At 40.8% G+C, this 16,219-nt stretch overlaps 1 protein-coding gene across 9 annotated transcripts in view; it reads left to right on the forward strand.

Moving 5' to 3' along the window:
- The window catches only part of ikzf4 (IKAROS family zinc finger 4), a 267,594-nt gene that overhangs the window by 185,382 nt on the left and 65,993 nt on the right, over nt 1-16,219 (forward strand). For all 9 annotated transcript variants that reach the window (XM_087985435.1, XM_087985438.1, XM_087985439.1 and 6 more), the window contains one exon: nt 1,348-1,452. In XM_087985435.1, coding sequence (XP_087841561.1) covers nt 1,348-1,452 — 105 coding nt within the window. The remainder of the gene's footprint in view (nt 1-1,347; nt 1,453-16,219) is intronic.

The raw sequence follows: 16,219 nt of genomic DNA on the forward strand, positions 1-16,219 counted from the left end.
ACAGAAAGCTGTTGTTGTATGGATGTAGTAAGTAGAACAAATCTTTGGGCTGAAAGACCTTTTTGCGAACAATATTTTGGACCTTTCCTGGACTTGTCATGTTCTTGGCTGACCCCAGATGGCAATCCTATCTCGTTTCTGAATGTTCAACTTGTGATTGGTTACTTGTTTTAAAAAGTTCATTTCATCATTTATAGTTGAGCACAGTGAGGCTCAGGTGAAATTGGTGGTTGCTATTTCAACTTGGCAGAGTTTCCAGAAGCTGGAGTTGATTTAACAAAAGTAGTTTTTGTAAAATTAGCGAAACAGAATTAACTGGACTTTGTTTAAAATTTAAATGAAAATTAACTTTGTTTAAAATAAAAAGCTATTGTGCCATGATATCAAGAATATTTAAAAATTTTAAAAATTGTAGAATGAAATTCAGTCTCTGCATTGTAATTGTTGATCTTGTGGAGTGGCAAGTCTTGGCAATTTTGGGAATTATGGTAGAGGCAGCTAATTTATGATGAATGTAATCGCATTCTCTTTCTTTCTTTCTCTTTTTGTTCTTCTGTTCCTCTACCCTCACAAATTTAACTGTCCCAAGTTGTCACAGTTTTTTTTAGGTAAACTTAATACATGTTTCAGTATGCCATCCTACTTTCCAGGGCCACTGCATTGCCAATTGAGTGCAAATAAATTGTAATGAGCACGAGGTAAAGTTTGATTAATGCTACATGTATAGATCAGTATTTCTGTGTGGAACTGTGCAGAATGACTGATCATCTTCCTACATCCAGTATATCAGTGCAATCTAAATAAGAGGGAAACCTTTTGCAAGCAGCTATTAATGAATGCAAGATTAGTCATGTAACATACTACAGTGGAATTACCCACTGCATTTACTTTACATCAAGTGAACTGAGCATTAGGATCCTGAATTATGTTAAGTCTTGATCAGTATTCTGTATCTGAGCCTTGAGCGTACATCAGATATTCTAAATTGGGACTGAAAATGAGAGTGGTTGAGAAATATTTGGGAAATGGATCAGCCATTATCTGAAATTACCTGACTTTTGCCAAGGATCTCATTGACCCTAAATACCAAGGACTGCTATTTAATTTTGAAAATGTATTGCAGTTGTACCTTATTTTACGTAACAATCTGAGATGTTGTTGAGTCCTCAGGATCTGATCCTAATTTGAACTAATTCTGAAAATTTAAGCTGTTGGTTCATGATGCATATAGCTGTGAGAATACCAGTCATGTCCACCTTTGTGATTTTTTGAAAAAAAGTTGTTCCACAATCCAAAATGGAAAAAAAAATGAGCATGTTCCTAACAAATTATTAACTTTTCATACAGGGAGTGGTGACTCTTCAATGGACAAAGAGTTCTCTGGGGCAATGGTGGGCCCCACTGTGAGCACACCAAACAGCCAGCACTCTTCACCCAGCCGTTCTTTGAGTGGTATGTCTCTTTCTTTTTTTAAAAAAAAAATGCATTGGTTTGATGTTTAATACATTTTTTCAGGCCAATTAGCTGAATGTAAGCCAGAATTGATTTATTGAAAATTAATAGAGAAGTTGGCTCCAGTTTAGTTTTTCCTAACATTAAAAATGTTCTGCAATATTGATTTGGTCATCATGTTGTATAACTTGCAAATGCTGAAGAAGATTCTGCATTGAAATGTTGAATTCAAACAGGCAGTAAGTTTGCAATACTTTGTGTGCATGCATTCCTTGGTATTTCAATAATTGTGCCAAAATCTGCACGTCTGGATAAACATTTAGTGCTGTCTTCAAGTTTTATGGATCAGATTAAGATTTGTTTTGAGGTGGACATGCTAATCTATTGATGATGCAACTTCTAATTGAATGAGCATTTAAGATTTGATGTTAAAAGTGTCCTGAAGCAAGACCTGTTGTTGGGTTAACATTTGGGGTTGAGGGGATGTGACCAAGGGCACTCATTTTTGGTGATTTAGCATGGAGAAAGGTTATATGTTATTTGGTGACTATGTTCCAGAGGGAGGCCAGTAATTGTCCTCCACAGAGAAATCCAGATAGCGATATCTTGTCTCTTCTTCCTCTCCATTTAATTAAAAGCTGTAAACAGTAACGGAGAGGGAAGGAAGAGTGGTTTCAAAGGAGTTAGAAAGAGACCAGGCAAATCAAGCAAATAGAACTAAAATTTTAAGAAAGTCTTTGAACAATTCATGACCTGAGATTCCATCATTTCAGTTACTCCCTTTCTGGGCTAGAGAGGTTGAGTGAATTGGAGGAGCATCATGTTTTTCAAGAACACAAAACTCCTTGCGTTGTTGACTATTGGCCTAAACTTGCTGTCATGCATTTTGTTCATATTTACAGCGCAAAAGCAGCAGTTTTTTTTCCTGTGTGCAGTTAATGTATCATTAATGCTGTTTAACAAAAACATTGCATTTCTTGAAAATGACTAGATTGGAATAATTTGATTTATTTGTCCACTTGTGTTCTTCATAGCAATGCAAAGACTTCTGAAATTCAGCATGCAAGTTTGGCTGGCATGCAAGTTTGTGTCAAAGAATGGCTGAAGTAAAATCATTGTGTGTTTTCAGGAAAACTGGATAAATATTTGAAGTAAAAGAAGATATAAAACCATGGCCAAAGACTAGAGAAATGGGATTATAGTTGGATTGCTCTTGCAAAAAGCAAGCATACCCCTAATGGTCATCTTATGTGCTGTATGCATTTAGAATTTTGGGGACAAGTTGACTTACTTGTGATTCTAAATGCTGCAGGTTACTATCCAGCACAGTGTTTTCCCAATCTTACACTAATGGAGGCTTCTAGGAGAAAGTGAGGACAGCAGATGCTGGAGATCAGAGCTGAAAATGTGTTGCTGATAAAGCGCAGCAGGTCAGGCAGTATCCAAGGAGCAGAAGAATCGACGTTTCGGGCATGAGCCCTTCTTCTTTCCTGAAGAAGGGCTCATGCCCGAAATGTCGATTCCCCTGCTCCTCATTCCTGAAGAAGGGCTCATGCCCGAAACGTCGATTCTCCTGCTCCTTGGATGCTGCCTGACCTGCTGCGCTTTTCCAGCAACACATTTTCAGCTCTAATGGAGGCTTGTCTGATTTCCTATCAAAGCCACTAAACCTCTTGATAACAAAACATGAGCAAATATGTTATTTATTTCAAAATCTTGTTGTCTGTAATTAAAAGATGCATCAGAGAGCTATATTTGACTCTTGGCCATATTTCCAAGCTATCTTTTGACTAACTATAAGTTAGACAAGGATAGGCTGCTTTCGACATGTGCATACATGAAGTATACTCCATGTGCTCAGTTTTGTTCAAGCAATTTGTAAAGCTGCCTACTCAAGTCGTCAAGTGTGATATATTATTTCTATTAATAGGAGCATTAACACGCAATGGTCAAGCTTTGGGGAAAAAAAAATCTTGGTTTTGAGATTCTTGATTTTGAGAATCTTAGGTGATTGTCTCCTACATCCCATTTGTGTATTCCTAATTTGCGGCTGGCACTATCTTACATCTGCTCCAAGTTTACATAATATGCTTCATTTCTGCTCTTTGTATGGAAATGCTCTTGTGTGTCTTGGCTATAGTAGCTTATCTTCTGGCATTAGGTTTGCCATACTGCATTAATCCAAACTATCAAAACGCTAAACAATGTGCAATATATTTTCGCTGCCAATAATTATTACAACTTCCATGGTTTTGGAGCAGTATTCTTGGTAACTGATCTAACTGTGGATTTCACATTCAGTTCACAATCCCCACCGAGTTAACTTGTCTCAGCCAGTTTGCCAGTGAGTATCTGACAATTGGCCACCAAAGCCTCAAGTGAGCAGATGTTGGCCAGTGCTCTTACTTCCTATTGGCATCTAGTGACCTCTTTTGGGAGATGGTTGTGTGCGAATGGTCAATTGAAGACAGAATTAGGTAAAAGCAATTAGGTAAATGAGGGTAGGGCAGTTGATGTAGAATCATTGAATCCATACCATGTAGATAGAGGTCATTTGGCCAATCAGGTCTGCACTGACTCTCCAAACAACAGCCCACCCAGACCCACCCCATCTAATGAAGACAGAATTAGCCATGGCTGAGAATTAGTTGCTTGTCAACGGCCACTGTCCAGACGTGCCAGTTACCAATTAGACAAATGGCAGAGAGCAACTGCCATACATATTAGGATATCTCACAGAAGTCAATGGCTTGGGGCAGGGAAGTTGATAAATAAAACAAGGAGTTACTTTTTTTTAAATGCTGGCCTGTGTGAAATGCTGAAATCACTGACTTTTTTTACATCTTTATGTCCTCAATGTATGTTTGGCTTTAGCCATATTATGTAGATATTACAATATGAGGAAACAAATTGCAAAAGGAATCTGTTATAACTGTGTATCACAACACAGAGAAAATTAATTTCTATTTAAAGAGGAATGATTTGATCAGGGATTGTCAGCATGACTTTGTCAGAGGGCGGTCACGCCCTGGTTGAATTTTTTCAAGGAGGTGACTAAATGAGGGTAGGGCAGTTGATGTAGAATCATTGAATCCATACCATGTAGATAGAGGCCATTTGGCCAATCAGGTCTGCACTGACTCTCCAAACAACAGCCCACCCAGATCCACTCTATCTTGTAACCCTGCATTTCCTATGGCTTATCCACCTAGCCTGCACATCCCTGGACACTATGGGCAATATAGCATGGCCAAGCCACCCTAACCTGCACATATTTGAACTGTGGGAGTAAACTGGAGCACCCAAAGGAAAAACACACACAGACAGTCACCCAAGGCTGGCTTCAAACCGAGGTCCCTGACTCTGTGAGGCAGTTTATATGGGTTTCACAAAGGCTTTTGACATGACCCCATGTGGGGAAACTGATAAAGAAGGTAAAAGCTCATGGGATCCATGGTAATTTGGCAAGATTGATTAAAATTGGCTTGGTGACAGAGGGTGGTAGTAGAAGGCTGTTTGTGTGACTGAAGCCCAGTGTGCAGTGGCATAACTCTGGGATCACTGTTGGGTACCTTTATGGTTATGATATTCATAAATTATGTAGATGAGAATGTGGGAGTGATGATAATTAAGTTTGCAGGTGAAATAAAAATTGGCCAGGTTGTTGAGTGAGGAACAAAGTGTTGAGTTTCAGGAGGTTATAAATGGATTGGTCAGACGGGCAAATCACTGGCAGCTGGAATTTCACCCTGAAATGTGAGAGGTGATGCACCTTGGAAGAATGAACAAGACAAAGGAGTACTCAATGAATGGCAAGAGACAGGGAAGCTCAATGGAACAGAGGATCTAGGGGTGCTTGTCCATAGACCCATGAAGTCAGCAGGACAGGTTACTTAGGGTAGTTAAGAAGACAGAAGGGATGCTTGCCTTTTATTAATCATGGCATAGACTATAAGAGCAGGAAGGTTATGTTGGAGCTGTACAAGACTTTGGCTAGGCCATAGCTGGAATACTGTGTACAGTTCTGTTCATCACACTATGGGAAGGATGTGATTACACTGCAGAGGGTGCAAAAGAGATTCATCAGGATGTTGCTTGAGATGGAGCATTTCAGCTATGAAGAGAAGCTGGATAAGTTTGAGTTGTTCTCTTTGGAGCAGAGAAAGTTGAGAAGGGACTTGATTGAGGGGCATGGACAGGGTGGATAGGAAGCAGCTGAGTTGAAGAATCAGTGATAAGGAGTCATAGTTTAGAGTGAAAGTTAGGAGGTTTAGAGGGGATCTGAGGGAAAATATTTTCACCCAGAGGGTGGTGGAGGTCTGGAATGCACTGCCTGGGAGAGTAGTTAAGGCAGGAAACTTCATAACTGTTTAAAAATTACTTGGGTGAGCACTTGAAGTGGTGTAACATTTCAAGACTATGGGCCTAGTACTGGAAACTGTGGCTACTGTAGGTAAAAGTACTTTTGGGCTGAAGGTCCTCTTGTGTACTTTGTTTCTCTGAACACCAGAGCTGGCTTCAATTCCATGCATCAGATGTTTTGATACAGGTGTAAGCATCTATAGTCATATGGCTGCCAAATTAAAAGTTCGCTGATCCTTGGAAAGTTCCAGAGTAAAGTATTCTAGGTGTTTGTCATTTGTTTAACTGTTTCTGCTTCTGCCATTTTGTCTTTCGGATATTGACAGAACTTCGAAAGGGAAGAGATGAATAGAAAACCGCTTGATTAAATGGAGTTCTGGTACTGAATGGTTGACTGCCATATGCTACTTTCAGCATTTATGCGCCAACTTTGTACTAAAATGCTTACTTAGAAAAGAAATACCAGTCTTAAATACACTGAAGTCACCATCTTCCCATTGAGCTTTTCTGTCCACTGGGAGATTTGGGGTCCTTTCTGTTTACTTCTAATATTGCCATTTGCAAATATTTGTTCTTGCTGTTTTAATATGCACTGGGGTTTTTCATGTCTGTGGTGGCCCTTGAGAGTTTCAAGTCTCACAGTCATAGAGTTGTAAAGCACAGAAACACTCTTCAGTCCAACTCATCCATGCTGACCAGATATCCGAAATTAAGCTGGTCCCATTTTCCAGCTGTTATTGACCAGATCGGACCCATTCAAAATATTTTAAGAAGGTAGCCTAGACCCTAACTTTTTCTTACCTTAAAGGTAGATGTGAAGTGTGGTGTTCCAGATGCAATGTGACTGGTCAAACCAGTCAACATTAAGCAAACCTTGATCTATTAAATACTCTAGTTAAAATACAAACAAAAGAAGGAGGAATTTAGAATAACTTGACTATTGGAAAACTTAACCAAATAATAGATACAGTACCCATTACTAATTAACTTTTCCATTATAGTAACATTCCATAAACATACCTCTTGACAAAAAAAAGCAAATTCAGATACAGATTCTTACAGCAGTTCTCCAATCCAGGAGGAAGAAATATCAAGAGAAAATTCAGAGTGTGTAGCAGCCAAGAGACATTCACTGAAGCTTCCAACTCTTTTGAGACCCCAAACAGATTTTGCTACTAAAGCTAAGAAAAAAAACTAGAAAGCCTGGTCTGAGAGAGCTGGCCCATACCCAGGCTGCTTAAATTGTTCCAACTTTTTTTAAAAAAATCACCCCAAGGTCTCAAGTTGTTTACTGAAGTCATCTTCAATAGCCAGTTTGGCACCTCTGCCTTATAACCTCTCTTCCAACAAAACAGGACAAAATAACCTTTTGAAGGGATTGCATTGTCACACAGCATTTAGCCCATATCCCTCTAAACTCTTCCTATTTATGTACCCATCCAGGTACCTTCTAAATATTGTAATTGTACCAGCTTCCACCACTTCCTCTGGCAGCTCATTCCATACACACACCACCCTCTGTGTGAAAAGGTTGCCACTTAGGTCCCTTTTTAAATCTTCACCTCTCACCTTAAGCCTGTGTTCTCTAGTTTTGGGCTCCCCTACCCTGGGGAAAAGACCTTGGCAATTCACCCTATCCATGCCCCTCATGATTTTATAAACCTCTATGAGGTCACCCCTCAGCCTCCGATGCTCCAGGGAAAACAGCCCCCTATTCAGCTTCTCCCGATAGCTCAAATCCTCCAACCCTGGCAACATCCTTGTAAATATTTTCTGAACCCTTTCAAGTTTCACAACATCTTTCCGATAGGAAGAAGACCAGAATTGCATGCAATATTCCAAAAGTGGCCTAACCAATGTCTTGTACAGCCACAACATGACCTCCCAACTCCTATACTCAATACTCTGACCAATAAAGGAAAGCATTCCAAACACTAGCCTATCTACTTGTGACTTCACTTTCAAGGAACTATGAACCTGTACTCCAAGGTCTCTTTGTTCAGCAACACTCCCTAGGACCTTACCATTAAATGTGTAAGTTCTGCTCTGATTTGTTTCTCCAAAATACAGCACCTTGCATTTATCTAAATTAAACTCCATCTGCCATTCCTCATTCCATTGGCCCATCTGATCAAGGTTGTAATTTGAGGTAACCTCCTTCGCTGTCCACTCCAATTTTGGTGTCTTCTGCAAACTTACTAACTATGCCTCCTAAGTTCACATCCAAACTATTTTTATAAATGACAAAAAGTAGTGAACCCAGCACCGATCCTTGTGGTACACCACTGGTCACAGGCCTCCATTCAGAAAAGCGACCATCCTCCACCACCCTCTATCTTCTACCTTTTTGAGCCATTTCTGGATCCAAATGGCTAGTTCTCCCTGTATTCAATGAGATCTAACCTTGCTAACCAGTCTCCCATGAAGGAACATTGTCAAACGCCTTACTGAAGTCCATATAGATCATTCTGCCCTCATCAATCCTCTTTGTTACTTTTTCAAAAAACTCAAGCAAGTTTGTGAGACATGATTTCCCACGCACAAAGCCATGTTGACTATCTCTAATCAGTCCTTGCCTTTCCAAATATATCTAAATCCTGTCCCTTAGAATTCCCTCCAATAACTTGTCCACCACTGATGTCAGGCTCACCAGTCTATAGTTCCCTGGCTTTTCCTTAACACATTTCTTAAATAGTGGCACCAGGTTAACCAACCTCCAGTCTTCCGGCATCTCACCTGTGACTATCAATGATGCAACTATCTCAGCAAAAGGCCCAGTAATCACTTGATGTCAGGTTCACTGGTTGTTGTTCCCTGGCTTTTTCTTGCAGCCTTTCTTAAATAACGACACCATATTAGCCATCCACTCTTTCAGCAACTCACCTGTGGCTGTCGATGATACAAATATCTCTGCTCGGGGCCCTGCAATTCCTTCTCTAGCTTCCCACAATGTTCTCGGATACACCTGATTAGGTCCCTTTATGCATTTTAAGACCTACAGCACTTCCTCTTCTGTAATGTGGACTCTTTTCAAGATATCATTATTTATTTCACCAATTTCCAGAGCTTTCATGTCTTTCTCACAGTAAATACTGATGTGAAATACTCGTTTAGTATCTCTCCCATTTTCTGTGGTTCCACACATAGATAGTGTCTTTGATTCATAAGGGGCACTTATTCTCTCCGTAGTTACTGTTTTACTCTTAATGTACTTGTAGAATCTCTTTGGATTCTCTTTCATCTCATCTGCCAAAGCTATGTAAAAACAAGGACTGCAGATGTTGGAAACCAGAGTCTAGATTAAAATGGTGCTGGAAAAGCACAGCAGATCAGCAGCATCTGAGGAGCAGATGTCATGGCCCCTTTTTGCCCTCCTAATTTCCCTCTTAAGTCTACATTACTCCATCCAGACTCTCCAAGGGATTCACTTGATCCCAGTTGTCTGTAACTGACATATGCTGCCTCCTCTCGTCAGCCAGTGTTCCCTACTCCTGCCAGCCTTGCCCTTCACTATAACAGGAACATGTTGGCCTTGAAGTCTCATTATCTCACTTTTGAAAAACTCCCACTTGCCAGATGTCCCTTTACTTGCGAACAACATCTCCCAATCAACTTTTGAAAGTTGGCTTTGTCCCAGTTTAGAACTTTACCATGTGGATCAGGCCTATCCTTTTCCATAACTATTTTAAAACAAATAGAATTATGGTCACTGGTTCCAAAGTGCTCCTTGGCTCACACCTCAGTCACTTGCCCTCCCAAGAGAAGATAGAGTTCATTAGTCTTACCTTGTTCTGTGCCATGCTTTTGCCTGCCTTGTCTATTTAACTTGTTCCCTTTTAATTTCTGCACTTCAACTTTCAGTTTTGTCTCTCTAATGCTTTGGATTCCAGCCATACATTCTCCTCCTCCCTTTCCCCCCTCCCCCCCCACCCACCCCACCACCCCACCACCCCTGGCCACCCCCACCCACACTCCTACGCACCCTATTTTTAAATCCTGTCAAGTGGCTCTAGCAAATCTCTCCCGCCAGGGTATTGGTCCCAGTTCAGGTGCAACCTATCCCTCTTGTACAGCTCACTTCTGTTCCAGAAGAGATGCCAATGATCCAAAACTCTGAATCCTTGCCCCCTGCACCAGCTCCTTCGCCATGCATTCATCTGCCCCATCCTCCTATTCCTATTCCTGGTGCCAGTTACTCGTGAGTAATGCAGAGGTTACGACCCTTGAGGTCCTGCTCTTTAACCTCCTACCAAAGTCTCTGTATTCACTCTATATCATCCACACATGGGTTTTCACAAATGAAACCAGTCTTGTCCTCATCTGATTGCCAGTATATGTTTTCCAGACTCCATCGAAAAGCCTGCACATAACATTGCTGTTTGTAGTGGTTTTACTCCTGTCCTGAAGAAGGGCTAATGCCCGAAACGTCGATTCTCCTGTTCCCTAGATGCTGCCTGACCTGCTGCGCTTTTCCAGCAACACATTTCCATCTCCTGTCCAGGACAGGCCAGACTGAACCTGAGGACTTTTTCCAGTCTGCTTGACCTTCCAGTGCGAACACCCAGCAGCGCTGAGTGTTGCTCACAAATTAGCACATTTTGATCAGAAAAGAATAGCTTGAAAATCCAAGCCTCAACAATTGGATGCGCAAAATGTGCTGTCTTATTGTAAGTCATTTTCAGTGTTGATAAATGTCTGATTGTAAGAAAGAAAATAACATGGTGAAGCTTTTCTACTTGGAGGCATTTACTGTACGGAGAGGTTGTTGCTGATTGTTGCACTTCTGGTTTCTATACACTTAACAGTACTTTATTGAATGAGTCTGAAAAGAGTATTTTATTCCTGAGTAAATACCAAAATGTTGTTATTCAGCACATCAAGGTGAAATGTTCTACTTATGGATGCAGTATTAAGGTAGCATTCATACAGGGCTGAATGCAAGGAAGATGTGTGAAACCATCCATTATGATGGTGCTGGGAAGAGATCCACAAATTTGTACATCAGTGACTGCATGGAGTATAAATCACCAGGCTTCTTACTGTACTGTTTGCTTGCAAAGTTGAAAATTACTGACAGGGTAGAATGATAATGGAGGAAGTTTTCCAAGTTTGTTTAGAAAATTAAATTGAGAAAGTGAACTTTGAGCATGTTTTTTCCAACTAAAGTTCATCAAATCATTAAATTCACATTCTTGAGGACTAATATTTTTGAACTAACTATTGATGTTTATACCATTCAGCAATGTTCCTTGCTGCCATTTACGGAATTGCGTATGCAGCTTTTTATCCTGAAGTCCGTTTCTGTTTTGTCATTGTCTACTTTCGTAACATTATTCAATTCTGTTCTTGCCTCAGTCCATCTGCTGCTGAAGCCCTCATCTGAGCATATGTCTCCTCCACACTTGACCATTAGCCTCCCAAATTCCACCCTTCAAATGCTCAAGCTTATCCAAAGCTCTGCTGCCTGAATCTTGTCCCACACCAAGTCTTCCTCATTTATCTTCCCAGTATGCAATAACCTAAATTGACTCCTGATCCACCAGTACCTCCAACTTAAAATTCTCTCCTCTTCCTCTTCAATGCCTTGTAGCTCTGTAACCATCTCAATCTGCATATTGACTGAGAACCCTGCAATTTTCCAACTCTGGCCTCTTGTGCATCCCGTATTCCCATTCTCCCACTGTCTGGCAATTGTGCCTCCTTCGGCCTCGACCCATGTTCTGTTGTACTCTCCTAACGTCCTACCCTCCGCCTCATTCTTTTCAAGTTCTTGCAATCCCATCTCTCACTCAGTTTTGAGTCACTTGTCTTAATGTCTTGGTTCTGCAAATCACCTTGGGATATTTTTCTACATTAATGCCAAGTTGTCTTTTTACATCACGGAATGAGGGAGGGGGCTACAAATCTATTTTTCACCTGGAATATTTTAATAACAACTGTTGTGGTTTTTGACAATTGTCAAAGCCTCAATTGCAGTCACTGTAAAGGTGAAAGTGGGCTGATAATGTTGAGCTGCTGTCATAAAGTTTTTGCTTGGTACTCTGGACCACTACAAATAACAGTCACAAGACCATAAGATATATAGGAGCAGAATTAGGCTATTTAGCCCATCAAGTCTATTCCCCCATTGAATCACAGCTCATGAGCTTCTCGCCCCCATTCTCCTGCCTTCTCCCCATTATCCTTGAGCTTTTTACTAATCAAGAATTTTTTACTATCTTGGTCTTAAAGCACTCAATGACTTGGCCTCCATCGCCCTCTGCAGTAATAAGTTCCACAGATTAACCACCCTCTGGCTGAAGAAATTCCTCCTTATCTCCATGCTAAAGGGTCATCTCTTCAGTCTGAGGCTATGCCCTCAGGTTCTAGTCTCTTCTACTCATGGAAACATTTTTTCCATGTCCACTCCATCCAAGCGCCTCAGTATTCTGTAAGTTTCAATCAAAACTGTGTACACGCACACCCCCAATCCTTATAAACTGCATTGAATACAGACCCAGAGTCCTCAACCGCTCCTCGTGATAAGCCCTTCATCCCCAGGATCATTCTCGTAAATGTCCTCTGGACCCCCAGCACTGCCAGCACATCCTTCCTTTGATATGTAACCCAAAATTTCCCTCTATATTCCAAATGCAATCTGACCAGAGCCTTATGCAGCCTCAGCAGTACATCCCTACTCTAGCCTCTTGAAATAAATGCTGACATTGCATTTGCCTTCCTAATTGTCAGTTGAACCTACGTGTTAACTTTAAGGGAATCCTGAAGTAGGACTCTCAAGTCCCTTTGTGCTTCAGATTTCCAAAGCCCTTCTCCATTTAGAAAATAATCTATGCCTCTATTCTTCCTATGTGAATAGTTGTGATTCCAGCATGGAACTCTGTGGAACTCCACTAGTCACCGGCTACCATCCCAAAAAAGACCCCTTTATCCCTATTCTCTGCCTTCTGCCAGTCAGCCAATGCTCTATCTATGCCAGTACCTTGCCCCTAACAGCATGGCCTCTTACCTTATTTAAAGCCCTCTGTGCGGTATCTCGTCAGAGGACTTCTGGAAATCTAGCTCTCCTTTGTCTAACCTGCTCAAAGAATTCTAACAGATTTTTCAGGCATAATCTTCTCTTGATGAAGCTGTGCTGATTCGGCCCTATTTTACCATGCACTTCCATGTGCTCTGCAATCTCATCCTCAACGATGGACTCTAAAATCTTACTAATGAATGAGGTCAGGCTAACCAGCCTGTAATTCATGAAAGATCACCACCAATGCCTCTATAATCTCCTCAGCTGTCACCTTCAGAACCCAGCTGTAGTCCTTCTGGTCCGTGTGATTAATCTACCTTTGGACCTTCCAGCTTCCCCAGCACCTTCTCCTTAGTGATGACCGCTACATTCACCTCTGCCCCCAACCATGTTGACAGTCTGGTATGCTGTTGGTGGGTCTTCCACTATGAAAATTGATGCAAAGTACCTATTCAGTTCCTCTGCCATTTCTTTGTTCCCTATTACTACTTCTCCAACCCGTTTTCTCTTGGTACAATGTCTACTTTTGCCTCTCTCTTACCTTTTTAGATATCTTTCAAAACTCATGCAATCATCTTTTATATTACTGTCTAGGTTACTCTCAGAAGGGGTAAATGTAGGTGAATGGGTCTGGGTGGGTTACGCTTCGGCGGGTCGGTGTGGACTTGTTGGGCCGAAGGGCCTGTTTCCACACTGTAGGGAATCTAATCTAATCATATCATCTTTCCCCCCTTTCCTTTTTTTAGTTGTCCTCTGCTGGTTTTTAAAGACTTCCCAATCCTCTGGCTTCACACTAATCTTCACCACATTGTATGCTTTTTCTTTGGCTTTTATGCTGTCCCCAATGTCCCTTGTCAGCCATGGTTGCCTCATCCTCCCCTTAATGTTTCTTCTTCCTTGGGATGAATTTCTGCTCTGCCTCCTGAATTAACCCCAGAAATTCCTGCCGTTATTGTTCCATTCTCTTCCCTGCTAGGCTCCCCTTCCAATCAACTCTGGCCAGTTCCTCCCTCATATCTTCATAGTTACTTGTACTCCATTATATCATCTGATTCCAACTTCTCCCTCTCAAACTGCAGAGTGAATTCCATCATATTATGGTCATGGCCCCATAGGGGTTGCTTCACTTTAAGCCCCCGATCAAGTCTACCTCATTACGCATCACTAAATCCAGAATTGCCTGTTCCCTAGTGGGCTCTCCCATAAGCAGATCCAAAAAAAACCTATCTCGTACTCATTCCACGAATTCCTTTCCTTGAGATCCACTATCAACTATATGTTTCCAGTCCACCTGCATACTGAAGTCTCCCTTAATTATTGTAATATTACCTTTTTTACATGCCTTTTCCATCTCCTGACATAATTTCTTCCCAACATCCTGACGACTGCTAGGGCGCCTGTCAGTCTTTCTTTGTGATTCCTCAACTCTACCCAAACAGATTCTATGCCTTCTGATTTGATATCACTTCTGGCTGTTGATTTAATTTCATTCCTTACTAACAAGACAACCCCACCCTCTCTGCTCATCTGCGCAATACGACGTGTAACTTTGGATATTTAGTTTCCAGCCCTGATCCCCTTGTAGCCATGTCTCTGTGATACCCACAGCATTGTATCTGTCTATTTCAATCAGTGCTATAAGCTCATTTACCTTGTTTCGTAGCAGCAGTATAAAAGGCAAAACAAAAAACTTGCAATCATGTAATCTTGTCTTGTTTCTTGGAAATGTCTGAAATTGCTTCCCTTCTAACAAATGCCTTTAACATACAGAGCTTATATAGGCAACTGACACAGGGAATTGTGCAAAGTAAGAGTTGATGAGCTGCAATGAAACGGATGCCCAATAATCTGTTTTATGTTTTAGTGTTAACTGGGATACCTGCCAAATATCCTATTTTCAAGGATTAACATGGAACCCTTTGTGTCCACCTGAATAGCTAGAGCCAGCAGCACGTAGGGGGCTTCAGTTCAACATTTTAACCACAGGCTATCACCTCTGACAATGCGGCATCTTCTGAGTACTGCACTGAAATGTCAGCCTAGTTCATGTGCTCAAGTTTTTCCCTGGAACTAAATTCATACCCTTTGAATCAGATATAAAAGATCTTACTGAACCAAGCTGACATAAGTTAGGGATCTCAATTTTTGGGGAAAGGAGTAAACCTAACACTTAGGAACTGCTAACATGGTGGAAGGCTTATTACTCCTTCTAACACTCTGTTGAATTGAAGCATACTAAGCCAAAGAATCTCTTCCACATATTGTGACCTTATACAAACCTAGCGAGTTTTGAAAACATTTGTAGCTCAGGTTGAGGTGATGGATGTAAGTTTGCTCACTGAGCTGGAAGGTTCGTTTTCAGATGTTTTGTCACCATACTATAACCTCTTCAGTGAGCCTCCAATCTTTTTAGTTGGGACAAAATATCTTCTGAAGACTTCACACACAGGTGTTGGGATCTGTTTTCGAGGGAATGCATTCAAATCTTATCTCCTAACTTGGAAAAGTGTGATATCTGAGTGTTTGGTCAGATTCCTCCCTGTGGATTCATCTGGGATTCAGTAATTGAACTCAGTCATAAAATTTGTAAATGTGCAATATCTATCCGAAAAGAAGGGTGAAGTGTGGGAATTTTGATCACTTGAAAGATTTTATGGGCAACCAAATGACATAGTTATACCTTACCATCATCAATTTTGTCTTAATGTGAAATAATGTGTACTGTACAATGAGACATAAAGCTGCCACAATTTGATGCAACTGATACAATCTGAACTGATCATGGGATTGTTCCTTTTCAAATTTACCTAAAAAGCCACTGTCATCGGTAACTTGATTTCACTGTATTTGCTCTGTGTGTGTCAAGTTTGCTTTATTTCTCGCAACATTTTATTGGTTGATTGGAAGTGCTCCCATAATTTAGCTAACTTGGGCAACTGATTTTCTTTTCATGTTAAATTTTGTTGCAACAGCTTTAGTTGCTTTTGCTTAGTTCTAAATTAACTCGACAAATATGAAGTATAATTTAATACCTCTCTTGTATGCTCCTGTATTTTTTTCTTTTTATTTCTCCTCTTTAGCCATCTTGTTTGAGGAAAAGCTGCAAGGCTGTAAAATAGTAGTGGTGTGGCTTGAGGAAAGAAATGAGAAACTTGGGCTTTTCAGCCTTGATAGGTAATTCAGGGGAGACAGAAAGGTGACCTTTATAGATATGAGTTAATAAATAATGTGAAAATATTAAAGTGTCAACTAAGTTAAAATGACAAGGGAACACCGGTTCAAGCTATTACAGAGTGAGTTTAGGACTGAGATTAGGAAGTTCTTCATTGTGATCACAATGTAGGTGGAATCTCCGATACAGATATGGAGAAAAAAGTCACAGCATCA

The sequence above is a fragment of the Chiloscyllium plagiosum genome, unplaced genomic scaffold (genome assembly GCF_037043375.1).
Source record: "Chiloscyllium plagiosum isolate Xiang-an unplaced genomic scaffold, Cpla_swu_hap1 HiC_scaffold_53X, whole genome shotgun sequence".
Taxonomy (NCBI): domain Eukaryota; kingdom Metazoa; phylum Chordata; class Chondrichthyes; order Orectolobiformes; family Hemiscylliidae; genus Chiloscyllium; species Chiloscyllium plagiosum.